General features: G+C 40.6%; 1 protein-coding gene across 4 annotated transcripts in view; it reads left to right on the top strand.

Moving 5' to 3' along the window:
- Positions 1-15781, top strand: part of NCOA5 (nuclear receptor coactivator 5) — a 29116-nt gene continuing 13335 nt past the window's right edge. Inside the window, exons 1-2 of one of the 4 annotated variants that reach the window (XM_514691.8) lie at positions 78-266; positions 10650-10716. In XM_514691.8, the coding sequence (XP_514691.3) occupies positions 10679-10716 (38 nt within the window). In that variant the 5' untranslated portion in view covers positions 78-266; positions 10650-10678. Of the gene's footprint in view, positions 267-10649; positions 10717-15781 lie in introns of all 4 variants that reach the window. The other 3 variants (XM_024352168.3, XM_009437326.5, XM_063802563.1) reach the window with 3 other exon arrangements.

The following is a 15781-nucleotide window of genomic DNA, read 5'->3' as shown; positions in this document are numbered from 1 at the left end:
ACTTCCCGGGCCCTCATTGCCAAGGAGATCGACGCCCCAACTCAGCCCTGCCGTAAACACGCGCGGTCTTGCGACAGTGCCGCGCCTGCCGCTACGTGCGCGCCCTCTGCCCCCATCTCCACTCTCCGCCCGGCCGCCATTGCCTCGTGCCCGCGCCGGTCGGTTGGTGGCGCCTTTGTCCTACGGCGGGCAGGTGGGCCGACGCGGAGGCGGCAGCGGCGGGCCTGAGGCGAAGGAGCGGCCGGGAGCCCGCCGCGCTGGTAGCGGTGAGTGCCGGGAAGCGCTGGCCGTCAGCCGAGGCGTGGGGCTGACGGGCAGGCCGTTGGGGGGGGGGCCTGGCCGGACGGGGAGGCTGAGGCGGGAAGGCCCACTCGACGCGCGGCCACGGTCTCGGCTCCTCTCCGGGTGCGCGCGGTGCTGCGCATGCCCGGTGCGGGGCGCGGCCGCCTCCGGCTCCCGTCAGGCCCAGGCCCGGCCGGCCGAGGCGGCCTATGGTCCTCTGTGGTGGACGCAGGTCGGCGGCGTCGCATCGCAGCCGCCTGTCTGTGCACGAACGGTCGGTCACTAGGAGTCCTCAAGGCTTCTCTGGTTGAGCCGCACATCCCGCACCCCCTGTCGAAACGGTGGAGTCGCTCGCCCGCGGGTCCTCAGCGAGTCAGTGGCGCAGTCGGGATTCGAACCGGGCCCAAGGCGTCCCGTGGCACCGGGCGTTCTCCAGGCGTGCAGCGCCGAGCGGTGTACTGAGCGCTGTCCCCCGCCACCGTCTCGCGGCCCCTGACCGCATTCTCGGGGTGTCTCCTTGTGGTGTGACACCCCACGCGTTTTGTAGGCGCGGACCTCGGGCCCAGAGAACGGGGAGAGGAACTGTGCCCGGGTTTACCACGTAGCTCAGCGCCAGCGTCCGATCCGGCCGGCTTTCCAAGCTCCCGGCGCGGGGCACTGTCCGCTCCCCGCCAGCGGGCGAGGGGCTTCTCTTAGGACGGCGTTGCCCACGTTTCAGTCTCGCGTTGCACCTTTATGTCCGTGGACCATCTGTACTGCTATTTACCAAATGTTACATTTTTTAAAAAATTCAAACTGACTCTTTTTTTCTCCTTAAATATATTTAAGGCGGCAACTTCAATCACAAACCGGGTACTGGAAAGCCAGTTATTTTTCTAATGCTTATAAAAAAATAAATATCTGTCTGTTGAAATAAACAGTGCGTCCTTGTTCCTCCTGAAATTATTCTGCGTTCCACACTTTGGGAAACGCTGCCCGAGGAGTAGCTGATTAATTGTGGTTCTTCTGGCTTGCACTCTGTGCACAGAATTTTTCCTGAGGCAAAGCAGATTCTATGAATGCCCTGGGCTCTTCAGGGATAATGTAACAGCTTTCTTGTAAACTGTTCTCATTGTTGACTTAAAAGTGTTAGTCCCAGGGAACTGCAAGAACTGTGTTCACTCAGGTGCACCCGGTGTGCCTGAATTTTCTTACAGCGTTGTGATGTCGTAGCCCCCTGTTGGCTCATAAAAAGATGTTTCTACAAATGCTGGGGAAGCTTTTGTGAGTTTTGACAACTCTTAATTTAATGTTTTCTCTATGAGTCAGTCTGGGTGTGAAAACTAACTTTGTGTCTACTTTTTGCAACCAGTAAAGCCCATGCTTTGCATTGTGGATATTAGAAATCACTTGGCTATTTGTTAACATCCATTTCTTCCTTTATTGTGATTTCTTTGCCTTTCTTTGAGCTCATCTGTCACTCTTCAGATTGCCTTTGAAACCTCTGACACTTCTCTTAACCTAAAACTTAGAAACACTGATTTTCCTTGTAGAATGTCCCAGCGAATCCATATTGCAAGGCTCATTGGAAGGAGTTTTTCTAGATTCAGTTTGCTCAATGTTGCATACCTGTGAACACCACAAGTTTAAAGGAGGCATTGACAGATTAACTTATTTGTAAGTTAATAGTGTGTTCATAAGATCTGTTTATGTGAATGTAAGAGCAGATTTAATTTAAATCATTGACAGGAAAGTCCCATAAGTCAGTTCAGGCTTATTCAAGTTTTCTTCCCCTCCCCTCAAAGGCTGTGTAAAAAAATATATATATATGTATATGTATATATATGTGTGTGTGTGTATGTATCTCTCCCCCTGTTAAAAACATGTTTCTTTGGGGTTACCTTGGTATGATCACAATGTAGAATTTACGTAAGGCTAAGGTCATTTTCTTCACATTTCTGAGAATTTGATTTAAGCCCGGCGTCCGTTTCAGAACTTCAGCAAATGGAAACTCATCTACCAGTGCTTGAGAGCTAAGAAAAAACAACTTGTTTGTTTTGGTTTTGTTTTTGTTTTTTCTGAGACAGAGCTTCACTCTTGTTGCACAGGCTGGAGTGCAGTGGTGCGATCTTGGCCCCCGGGTTCAAGCAATTCTCCTGCCTCAGTCTCCTAAGTAGCTGGGATTACAGGCGTGCGCCACCACGCCCGGCTAATTTTGTATATTTTTAGTGGAGACGGGGTTTCTCCATGTTGGTCAGGCTAGTCTCGAACTCCCAACCTCAGGTGATCTGCCCACCTCTGCCTCCGAAAGTGCTGGGATTACAGGCATGAGCCACCGCGTCCAACCAGAATAAACAATTTTTGGAAAGACTTTCGTAGTCTGATGAGAAAAGATTTATTGGTTTGAAACTTCATTTTAAATAATCATTGCAAGCAGTCCATGTTTATGACCTGCAGATGGCAGTGCCTTTGTGTAATGTTTTACTACTGTGAGGATTAATAAAATTTAGTTGTGCTTTTAAGAGTGGAAAATCTTCACAAGAAATATATTAAACTTTTTCTTCCCTTCAGTTTAGGTTGTTCTCTTGTTTTTGACTCCCCACGTGAAGAATGAAACGTCTATTCCTGAAGTCACTGTTACTCTTAGTGTAGTAATGATAATAACATACAGCCAGTAGTGCATATGGTAAATACTAAATCATTGCTCCTGCCCGTCTTCTTATGAGACTGATAAACTAGTTTGATCTTTTTTATTTATAGGGAAATGATGACTCAAAGAGGTTAGATTTCTTGCCCCAGATCACATAATTAGTAGAATATATTCAAGACATCATTGGAGATCATTGATTTCAGGGTCAAGCAAAATTGGGAAATGTTGAGATATAGTGGTGTCCTTACTCCAAAACTTCTCAGAGGCATTTATGTGCTAAATATGTGCAATGTCAATATCTGAGAGAGGAAGTTATCATGATGCCTTTCTCCTGCTATCCTCTCATGAATATTTTGAAGTAATAGTGTTCCTCAGAACTGACTACTCTTTCTACTACGCTGTATTTCTTCTCTGTACCTTGTGGTTTATTAATGATCACTGCATATCTTTAAGACAGCTGCTTTTAAAGCTCAATATCAGCTTTTTTTGTGCAAAAATAGTTGTCCTGTGAATAGCACATATATTTGTTTAGACCATTCTGCTTAAGCAGAGTTAAACTGTCAAAAAGTTAAAAGAGCAATGACTAACAGAATTATCCTCTGTGTTACTCTCATTAATGAGAGTCATTAATGACAGGATCAGGGTAAAGCCACTGTCTCAAGCAGCAGTACATTAGAGAAATATGAAGTATATTGACAGCTAAATATATAATACCAGCATGCATGCTGCTTTTTAAATGGTGGTTTTGTTACCACCAGATATGAATATTTATGGGAATGGTCATCTTCATTCTTTATCCTTTCACTTAAAAAAAGAGATAATAGGTCATCTGGACCAATTTTATGTTAAGGAAATAGTTCACCTCATAAGAATCAGAACTTTTCCAGACATCCTATGTAAAGACCAGACAACTTTAGGCAAGGATCAGGGCAGCTTAAGTTGCATTAGAAAACAGAGTGTCTTGTCTTATACCTTTAGCTCTGTAAAGTATCTTAAGGCTGGGTACAGTGGCTCACACCTGTAATCCCAACGTTTGGGGAGGCTGAAGTGGAAAGATCCCTTTTGATAGAAGTTTGAGACCAACCTGGGCAACATGGTGAGACCCTGTCTCTACAAAAAAAATTAGCCAGGGTGGTGGTGCATGCACCTGTATTCCTAGCTACATGGGAGCCCTTTATTGAAAGTAAAATCATGACTTTTTCAATTTTTTTCTCCTTCAGTGTCAAACCAATGGTCTTTGAAGAACGTTACTAAAATGGGCAATATTTTGAATGTCTTACATTTAAATACTCCCTCACCACATTTGGGGATAATATACATAAAGTTTCGTTAATTTGGCTTCATTGAGACTCTGTGGTAGTTCAGTTTATAGCCCCCAATAGACCCTCTAGCCACTAGATTCTTCCTTGTCCATAGCAAAGTGTTTTGCAATCTGGATCTAGTCTAACTCTTGCTTCATGTTATTCCTCTCTCTTTTATTCCTCCTATCCCTGTGTTCCCAACACCAAACTTCCTGTAGTTTTTCTAATTTATTATGTCTTTCACACCATTCCTTTACCTTTGTATGTTCTGGGATGACTTTTCTCTTTCTGGTAAACTCCCACTCATTCCTCAGGACCCAGTTTAAATGTTATTTTTAAGCCTTCCCTGCCTTCTCCCATCCCATTCACCCCCACCCCCTCCATACACACATTCTTCCTAGTCTCCTCTCTGCTCTGTTCCTTTCGCCTGCCACACACATACACAAAATTAGGACTCCATTATCTCTGCCATAATCCCACTTTAGATTGTATTGTAATTATCTGCGTACTTGTGCCTCTCCTTTATTAAATAAACAGTGAACTCCAGGCCAGGCATGGTGACTCATGCCTATAATCCCAACACTTTGCGGGGCTGAGGTGGGAGGATCACTTGAGCCCAGAAGTTCAAGACCAGCCTGGGCAACATAGGGAGACAGTATCTCAAAAAAAAAAAAAAAAAAAAAAAAAAAAAAAAAAAAAAATTAGCTGCGTGTGGTGGTGCATGCGTCTTGTCCCAGCTACTCAGGAGGCTGAGGCAGGAAGACCGCTTGAGTTCAGGAGTTTGAGACTGCAGTGAGTTATGATCGAGCCACTGCACTCCAGCCTGGACAACAGAGCTGAGACCCTTTCTTTTTAAAAATGAACTTCTTTAAGGCAAGGACTTTAGCTGTGTCATTTCCACATGTGTAAGGCCTGGGACATGTGTGACACATATTAGGCATTTGACATTATGAATCAATGAAGCATTCAATGTATTAATTATAAGCTATCCTTTTCAAATTCATCACTTGTTCTTCACTTGTACAGTTTAGTTGAAAATTTGCCAGTGTTAAATCTGTATTTTAAAATTTTAAGCAGCTCAGACTCTTTTTTTGTAGTTTAGATTAGCTCAACCTTTGCAAATCCAAAATCATTTTTTCTCAGCTGATTTTTCTCCTTGAGTCAACATAGCTAACACAGGCAGAATATCCATTTTGTCAGAAAGGAAATATAGATTCAGAGAAATCAAATGACTGGAGTAAATTTCCCAAAGTAAGGACCACAGCTCAGATTTGCTATCCCCAGCCAAATGCCCTTTCCTTAAAAGAATAAGAAAGGTAGGAAATTAAATGTTGATAATTTTTGTCGGAAGAGTTGTGGTGAATGTTAATAGCAAACCCCAGAAACACTGTAGTTTGAGGTAATAGAAACTGAAGTCGTCATTGAATAAGTAGGTTCTACCCTGTTGGGTGTCTCTGGGTCATTTAAGCAATGGAGTGTCTAGCATAGACTGGACCTTTTCCAGGTTCCATCAGTATTTGATCAGGGAGTCCTAGCAAGAATATTCTAAATGGAAAGCATGTCTTTCCACTCCGTTGGAGGCAGCATAGCATAATGTTTAAATACTTTGGTGTAAGAAAGACCTGGGTCTGAGTCTCAGCTCTGCCTCCTGATAATTGTGTGGCCTGTCACTTAATTTCTCTAAACTTCAAATTTTCTCATTTGCAAAGTAGAAATTATAGTAGTATTTAATTCCAAGAGTTGTAAAAGGATTGAATGAAATAATACACATAATGTTCTTAGTACACAGGCTCAGGAACAAAATAAGCATTCTGTAAGTATAAACTATTGTTTCCCCCATTTCTGTTCCCAGGAATAATATTCTAATACAGTTAAAGATGTAATAATAATTATTTTAATTGGAGAATAAAGGAGATAATCAAATATATAGGGAAAGTATAGTATTCAAAGTGAACTTAAAGGGTTGATTTAGAAAGAGCAAGCATAACATTCTCTTATCCCTGACTTGTTACAATATAACTCATTACAATATCCCTGATGTTGCAATATATCATCAAAGTTGTCTTCATAAATATAGTTTAGCGAGAAGTCCTGTCATTTCCCCTCCCAATTTGGGGGATTTAATGTGTGATATTCTCTGTCTTGTCAGTATGGTTTTCCAACTGGCATTATCTTTATCAGCATGTAATGCCACTTTAGTAATTCTTGATTGTTAGTTGGTTTTCAACTAAGCCTTTTAGAGAGTTTTATGTCATTTGTAGTCAGTTATTAAAACAGTATAGGCTTCTGGGTTCTTTGAACAGCTAGTGGTGGTACTGTCACTAAGTGTTGTAGTTCATGTGGCTGTCAAAAGACAAAATTACAGCACACTTAGTTTAGAGATCTTAATTGTCTTTTATTTGCAACTCTAGAATAGGGCAACACCTCATTCTATAAAACAGAAGAAGTGTTCCAATGAGCTGAGCAGAGGCGTTTGGCTTTATAAACAGAGAAGGGAGCTGAGGAAAGCAGAGACAAGGAGCAAAAAGCGGATTGGTCATTTCAGAGTTACTTTTCTTGTGAAGGGTAAAGCAGTGCAGACTTCCTTTTCATGCTGGCTGAAACTGGCCTATTTGTGGTTTTGGCCATTATTTATTTCCTGATTTCGCAGAACGTCAGAAAAAGATCTTTGTCTTGGCTTGATAGCGTGGAACTTCATCATGAATTTGGTTTGGTCTTTGGGCCTAGTTCAGGGGCTCAGTCCAAAGCAATGGCCTCCTGGAAATTTTCTTTGACACCGCTCTTGTTATTCCTAGTCCTCATTGTTTTCTGTGGCTGTAGCTTATGAACTATAAAATCTAGTTTTAAGGTGAAAAGAGTTGTTTTATGATTGTACAATTAAAAAATAAGTAGAACAAAGTAGTTTTTGGTACTGTGAGTGAAAGAAACATGCATTTTTATTTATAGCATTATCCAAGGACCATTTTGTGACCCCTGTCTGGCATATTAGTCTAAAATAAAATTGTGGATTAGATAATGTATATTTTGGGAGTTCTTCACCCCATCCTTTTGTAGTTCATAATGGTTCTGCCATTTCCAGCATGTTTTCTAGATTATTTTCCAGTTCTTTTCCTTGTATGTAAAGCTCTTTTTCTTGTCTAAAAATTCTTAACTGAGAAGTGCTTTTAACTGTTTTCAGACCACCACTTGGACACTATAGATATTCAGGCCAAGATAAAGCACTTCATGGTGATGATGATGATTTTGAATGGCATTCACATTGCTAGTATAATTAACAAAGTATAGAAGTATCACCCAAACTGAAGTGGAGAAGACACTGAGAGATGACTTTTGGTCTTAAGGGCAGTTGGCCAGAATAAAGTATAGCAGAAGGGGAAAGAAGTACCGTTTCTTCCCTTTTCTATTCAGAGGAGACATTAGACCTCTCCTTGGAAGAGATTCCCAAGTTGCCACTTCCCTCTTGTTGATTAATTTTTCTCCAATCAGAGTTCCCCATCTGATGTCCAGAAAGATCTCCAAATTGTCTTTCTACCTTTTTTTCCCTTCTTTACATTAACACCATTTCTATTTGCTTGGTGTTGATTATATCTCTCTATAAGGATTTAGGAGAAAATAATCTGATTATTTAATACAAAATAAAACTATAGATTAGATACTGTGTCTTTCTTTGGGAATTCTTCACCCCATTCTTTTGTGGTTTAAAACAGTTCTGTCATTTCCTACATGTTTTCTGGATTATTTTCTGGTTTCTTCCTTTTATGTAAAGCCGTGAGTTGGTGCTTTAGCAGTCTCAATATTTGCATTTTCAAAGAAAATCTTTTTTAAATGAACCCCCTGCTTCCAACTGACAGGTTTTCAAATTCTGTGACAAAAAAAATAGGATGAGGGAAGTTTTTTCTTGACTTCTTAAATCTTTGCTCTCCGTGATTAGTTCCTTAAAGTTATTTATTCTTCTGTATTTCTGAACTCGTGGATTTCCCAAAAGTTCTATGTGCACATGTGTTAGGATTTTTTGGGTGTATGGGGATTGGCAGTAATGTTGGTGGTTGTGTTTTTACAACTCTCACTGGAAACTCCCCAGCCCTACCCTAATCTGAGCAATTCTATTAGATAGAAAAAAAAAAAATCCAGGTCTCATTTTCTCCATACGTCGGCCAAGATGGAAATTTAAGGAACTCTTAAATAGAGATGAATAAACAGATACTTGACATACTACACTAAAAGTTTACTAAACCCTAAAATGAGACAATTATCTGAGAATTCTTGTTTTTGCAGAAGAAACATCCCATGCTGTCAAATATAAATACTTTGGACTACCCAATGAAAATAGATACTAGGAGGCAAATTACAATCAAAATGGTTTAAAGATATAATCTTGAATATTCTTTAATCTTTCAAGTAATTACAAAACGATTCCACCAGCTTCAAAGTAAAATATTTATGTCCTTCATTCTAACTAGAACTGGTTTTGTTCCAAAGATATAGTATACATGACCATGTGATTTCTCCAGTTCTGTATGTAGATGCTCACGAAACTGGCTATAATTATACAGTGTAATATTCCTTTTCATATGTAGAGAGCAAATTATTGGTAATAGAAACCTACGAATTAAAGTAATACTATATGTGTTGTACTCTTAACCTGAATGTTTGCCAGGTCTAGTCAGTGTTTAGATGTGAGTTTCCTTTATTCACAACTCCTGCTGAAGTTATGTTATATATATTTTTTATCTTAATACACACCCAGTGTATTCCAGAGACACCTTGAAAACTACTTAAAATACTCAAAGATATTATATTTCTCTCTGAATCATAGCCAACCTATATAATTAGAAAGTGGTACACAGTAAGTGAACAGACTCAGTAAGTCATAAACCTGAACTAGTATTCTTCACAATTACATATAATAGAACTAGATATTCCCTATAAGGCCTGTCATTATATAATTTGTAATTTAGACCATTATAAACTTCAAGACTTGTAAATTGTGAAAGTACTGCATGCAGTAGCAAAGCTGTGGTCAGATATTACTGGCCAAGTCTTACATAGAAAATATTTTCAGGTTTTTTTTTAAATAGAAGGATTATATCTTGTGTCTGCTTAATTGAAAAGGTAAGAATCAATTTAAGATATACTTCACTATTTAGCTTTATATTATTTTCAGTTTTGTCAGAAGCCATTTTTCTAGACAAATTAGAGACTTCTGATTTAAAATGGAATTGAAGATTACCTTCATTTGATCAGGAACTCAAAAGTTGGCAAAATAGCAGCATAAAATCTCTACCAGACCTCTAAGTTTCTTGTTATTGCTGTGGTCTTTCATGTGATAGGAATCTGGTTGGGATTTTTAAAATACATAATTATTATTTTAAAGCACTCGAATTATGTGAGTACTTAATACCATTTGATGTCATTAGATACACTATTAATTGTTTAATACGGAAAAAGGGGAACAAACTCTACTGCAGCAGAAAGCACTTTTATTTCTTCATTCATCTGAAGTATGAAATTTGTAATGTATTTATTTAGCTTTAAGTCATATGAAAATTGTCAGGTATTATTTTGGGGCATAGATTTCTTAGTACATGGTATTTATTATTCACTTCAATTTTTGTAAAGCAGGTATTCTTTGTTTTTAGCAAAGCAGGCTTTAGCTATACAAATTTGCTTTTCTTTAAGCTTATGTGATTCTACTTTTCTCCCATATCTAGTTCTATACGCCAGCCTTCTCTAATGAAAACAACTTATGAGGAGTGTTTTATTACCTAACCCTACTATACCAAATGCCAGTCCTTATTCTTGGTTATCTGTCTGTGAAGGTTGTAGATGTTAACAGGTCATATTCTTTGTTTATTAAAAATAATAATAATAATTTTGTTTCCTGCATGTTATTCTGGAAGATTCTATCCAGTGGAATTCAACACAAGACACACTAACAGGAGGCCCTGCTTCATGGGATATTGGAAGTTTTAAGACAATGAAATCCAGCTATTACTTCTTAGTAACATAAAATAGAATTATTTGCCTTTGCTCTTTTGTTTTTTAAACTATCCTTATCTTCCCCCCCACTTTCTTCCTCACAAAAAGAATCTTACAGCTGCTTTCTAAGAGTTCAGAAAACAACCTTTTCCTCCTCTTGGAGGGAATGTGTCAGGTCTAGGTCTTGGCAGCGTGTTAAAGCATTGACGTAATTAGTTTAAGACAAATTACGTGTTAACTAGAAAACGAAGGGACATTTCTTACCAAGCCGTGACAATGTACTACCTTAACTCAATAATAAAAATTGCCCAAGTGACAGTGTGTCTCTGCTGAATGGCTTTTCTTACACCATCTGGTTGTCATTGTAGTTTTTGTTGTTGTTGCTTTCATTTGAAATGTGCTGATGATCTTGTTTTTATTCCGTAGCATTGAACAGATGGGTTGATTATTCTTTTCAGATATTAATAAGGCAGCGGAAAGAAGAAATATGAATACGGCTCCATCAAGACCCAGCCCCACACGAAGGTAAAGTACCCTGAAGCCGTGAGTTACCTTGGGAGAGTTGGGCTCTGGGGAGTTAAGCCCAGCTTCGTACACCAAAGGTCTTTTCTTCCCCCCAACAAGTGAAACGCTCAAGCAAACAATAAGAACATGAACCCTGTGTGAAGGGCCTTGCTGCTTTTTTTAAACATACATCAGGAGATACAGAGGAAGCTTTGTGTTTTCGGTGGCAAATCCAGCAAGTTCAGCTTGCAACATGAGTTGCAGGCAATTGGAAGAGGATAAACCTCTGTCTGTCCCCAGCTCACGTGTCATTGGGAGCCTCCAGAGCAGAAGGAGTGCCCCAGAGTCATTGGTGTATGCCATGCTGCACTGCAGTGGGCAGCAGAGATTCGACTCTTCATTCCAAATGGCTGCCGGTCCAGATGTTAACCCAGGTTTACGGAAAGTGCTGCTTGAGAGATTGCCGCTGTGCCTGTGCTGCAGATCCCCTGTTTGCTTACATACTTGGGTTATCTGTTTGAGGGGAAATAAAAAGGGCAAAACACTCCAGCTCTCGAAGGTCTCCCTTTTTCTTAGCTTTCACGGAAATCGAGGGTGTTTTCCCAACGTATTCTTCCTTCCGGTGTATACAAAAGAGATAATCCTGGTGTGTACCCTCAAGATACACATTAAATTGGTCCCTTCTCTCAAAGAAGAGCTTTATTAATGATACCATTTACACCAAAAATAAAGATACTGTATTCAATTGTTCTGGCCCCATAACAGCACACAAGTGGATGCAGTTTTGTGTAGAGGGCAGACAGATATGATATATTTCATACGAATGATATATTTCATATCTGGTGTCTCTTCAAGGCCCAAATGGATTAATTGATTTTGCCTTGCCTCTAAGTAAAAAAGCCAGTTTTCCCCAGAAACATAACTAAACTACGTACCACAGTAAACTGCATTTCCTACAGTGAACTGGACAGTGCTGCATACAGTGAATCCTCGTCTGTACTGGTAGCTCCACTGGTCACCTTGTGAACCCAACTAACTGAGCATTACGCATAACATACAGCTGTCCTGCTTTTGGACAAAAACACCTGTATTTTGTTACCTGCTTATATGAAAGAATGTCCACTGTGTGTTTCATGTATATACTCCTACTTGGATGTGAAGTTCTAGCTACCGGGAATAGATTACGCATGCCCACTCTGCAGTTTAAGCAGACCCTAAGGGCAAAGTAATGCTGCTGGTTTCATTCAGTTGGAGTCTTTGTCCACTCTGCCTGTGCAGCAGAGTTGAATCCAATACCATAGCTACAGCTATATACCACAGCTGTCATGTGTGGATTCCCTGGCCATTCGTTGGTTTCACTGCGGAAGTGGGCATGTAAATTGGTATTCTGTCTGTTCTCTCTAAAGAATGCTTGCAGCTTGCAGGTAAATACTCTGTTGGTTGATTTGTGTGTATGTGTGAGTATCCTGAAGAACATAAACAAATCCTGCAGAACTTCAGCAGTTCCGTATAATGTCTGCTTTCATTAGCCTTCATCTAACCATGCCACAGATCTTGGGCAGTCCTATCTGTATTGCTCCTTATTGTCCCAGCACAGAATGGAATACAGGTGGATAAGAGTTGCATCTAATGGTCAGAAGTACAGGGTTCCCATTGGAATCTTTAGTTGCCAGGTGGCTTGAAAGGAGATAAGGTGTGTATCCAATTTCCAAAGAGCGCTAACGTGTGTGTTTCCTGGTGACTTACCAGGAGTGTGGAATTTGTAACTATAAAAGACACTGACTCCACTAGTAAAATCCTACCCCTCTCTGTTGTCTCCATGATACTTGGTGATCTCTGGATAATGTCTGTGTGTTTCTGCAGGCAAAAACAACAACAACAAACAAGCCACATTGCAGAATAGAGAATAGATCCTGTTTCTGTTATGGATTGAGAAGGGTATTTTATATCATCCTGTTAATAATACTTAACCAAATGCTTTTAACATTTCTAGTTGATTGTAGATATTCAACAAACATTGCAGTGTTGGGGAATGACCAACTTCCCTGGTTGAAACCCAGTAATAGCCATTGCCAGAGCATTAAATTAAAAATATTAATTCACCCCAATCTAGAAATAGTTTTATGCTTTTTTTAAATAATAGTCCCCGCACAAACAAACATACAGACAGCAGTGGAGAGGGCCTCATAAAATGAGCTTCTAGCCAGGCACAGTGGCTCACACCTGTGATCCCAGCACTTTGGGAGGACGAGGTGGGCGGATCACTTGAGCTCAGGAGTTTGAGACTGGCCTGGGCAACATGGCAAAACCCCATCTCTACAAAAAAATAGCTGGGCATCGTGGCTCTTGCCTGTACTCCCAGCTACTGGGGAGGCATTGAAGCGGGAGAATCACTTGAGTGCAGGGGGTTGAGGCTGCAGTGAGCCGTGATCACACCACTGCACTTCAGCCTGGGCAACAGAGTGAGTCCCTGTCTCAAAAAATAAAATGAGCTCCTTACCAACTATATAAATATACAGGTCACCTTTGTATGCCTTTTAAAATATCACCTTCCTCAGAAATCAATTGTAAAATGAGGTCATTTGGTGGTGTGGATAGGGCAGTGACTTCCTGCTTTATTTACAATCAACAGGAGGGACAGCTAGGCTAATTCAAATTCCATTAACAATCCATCTTCCCCTTGGTGATATTTCCCTAGCTGGGTTCCTCAGCATGTTATTTAACATGATGAAGTTCCATACAGTCATGTTTATTTGCTTCAGGGAAGAATGATGGTCACAGTTAGTAACCCCATCTAAAAACCGAACTAAGAGTCCCAGTTTTTTACCTTAAAAAAAAAAAAGACAAATTTAACATTGTATTCAAAATCCCAGTTTTTTACCTTAAAAAAAAAGACAGGTTTAACGTATTCAAAATAGCGAGCACTAACATTTTAATCATTGTCCTGATCATACTTTATCTCTTAAGATATACCAATAGGGCAGACATAAATTGCAAAGAGTAGGTGAGACGGGCAAGTAATTAATCTGGAAGGGGCAAATCATTTAACTGAGGGTGAACACTGGGTACCTCCTTCTTTGGGTGCATGCTTCCAGTCAAAGCCTTGAGATAACTCCAAATGTATCAATAGTTGACAACAACAAACTGCCTTTATTTGGCAGCCCTAATCATTTTGTGTGCCCCCAGCCACAGGGGGTGCATCATTCACAGGGGAAAAAAAACACTACCTATGGCAAATATTTCCTAAAGTTATACCTCTACATTTTTAGCGCTTTCTACGTTTAATAAGAATATTGGTATAAGCATACTGGCAAGACCTTTATAACACCTTGTTTTGCTGGACTTAACGTAGGTATCTTTGGGAGTTTTACAGGATTATCACCTCTTCAGATGTTTCAGTAAACCACAGTTCTGCTGGCTTTGCTCTCTATTCAATAATATGCCTCCCTGATGACTCCAGCTGTCAGTGTGTAATTCTGACAATATTGGCCCAGCCAAGCACAGAACTCTGCATGAGGAATCTCTGCTCTGGATCACATTTCAGCCTGAATTCTTATCATCTAACTCTTGAGGGCCACTTCATTGAACTCCTGTGAGTACCTTGCATAGTTACCATGCAAGTTGTCAAGCATCGATACTAAGCATTAGTCCTTCTTCAAAGACAGGATCATGATTCCAGTTGTGCCTTAGATATCTCAGTTACCATCTTCAGCTCAACACCTTGACAGTCCAGATCTTGTAGCATATCTTTATGCAGATGTGGCCTCTAGGTACAAGAAGTAAAACTGTACTTCTGAATGACTTAAAGAAGAACAAATAGAAGTAACTTGTCTGCATCCAACGCTCTGCAGAGGATTTTTCCCCATATATTTGTGAAAGATGTTAAACCTGGTATCTCTTTGGTGAAAGTCATTGGGTATCGGCTCATCAGAAATAACCTGGCTGTAGACAAGTATCTTATATGACCTGAAATGCTTTCTGCTTATCCACAGGGCCTTAATGCCTTTGATTATTGCTTGCTCCCTGGTTGTGAGACAGCCCTTGCTCTAGGTGGGCCACAAAGAAATTCCAGGTTGTGATTACCTCTGCAGTAACACTTGAAGAAGTCATCAGTTCTCAGCAACTGCCACCTCTACCAATAAGAAAGTTCTGTTTGTGCTGGAGAAGGTTGTCAGTGCTTCCTAAGGAAAAGCATGGACATGTGTAAAATTTGGGTCTGTGAGGTGTGATATCTCATTGCACATCCATATCCTACCTCCACCTAATGGCAATATTCTGGACAAGTCTGTTGTCTCCATTTCTAACAGTAGCATGAAGCCCTCCTGGTGGAGGATCAACATCATAACAGCAGCCAGCCGTTTAGATGATGATATTTGTGGACAGTATATCTGTGACAGAAGTTTGAAGAGCTAATGAAGGATTTTTCAGGGTCAGAAAGAGGCTGGCCCTCCCAAGGAAGACATTCCGGTGAACAGAAAGGAAGAAAGGAGATGCTGACCTTTGCAGAAAAGAAAGAAAAAGACAGGGGTCTTCCTCCCTGACCGTCTGTAGAACCAAAGCCAAAGAAAACCATCCTGGATGTGAAGTTTCAGTCTCTTGCCAAAGAGAAATTCAAAGTCCATCACAGTTTTCCAAGATGATCATCTATCAGTTCTTACTCTGTAGGCTGTCACATGCCTGGTGCTCTGCACACCCCTTTAGTCCTCAGGAAGAGACACATTCTACCAGAAGCTCATCACTTGCCACCAGAGCCATTGTTTTCCCCTTCACCCCTTTCGCCCTTACGTCTCAAATGTTTCCCAGCAGTGTGACTATATTCCCCTCAAGGCAAAGAGTATTTGCCTTTTTCCCCCTCCTGAATAGATGAGGAATTTACAGCAGAATTTTAGTTGTGTTTGCCACCTGCCTTCAGTTTGTGGACTCCTGTGCTGAAATTTAACCACTGTTCAGTTTCTTTTTATCCTCTAGTGATGTAGTACCTGAGGGTATGCTGCATTTGGTTCCTTTAGTAAAACACCTCTGGTGCTGTGGGATGATATTGTTAACCTTATTATGCTCCAGAAACCTGATTCTAACCCACTTATCA

This window comes from Pan troglodytes, chromosome 21 (assembly GCF_028858775.2).
Source record: "Pan troglodytes isolate AG18354 chromosome 21, NHGRI_mPanTro3-v2.0_pri, whole genome shotgun sequence".
Classification (NCBI taxonomy): Eukaryota; Metazoa; Chordata; class Mammalia; order Primates; family Hominidae; genus Pan; species Pan troglodytes.
This window is presented reverse-complemented; position numbering and strand designations above follow the sequence as displayed.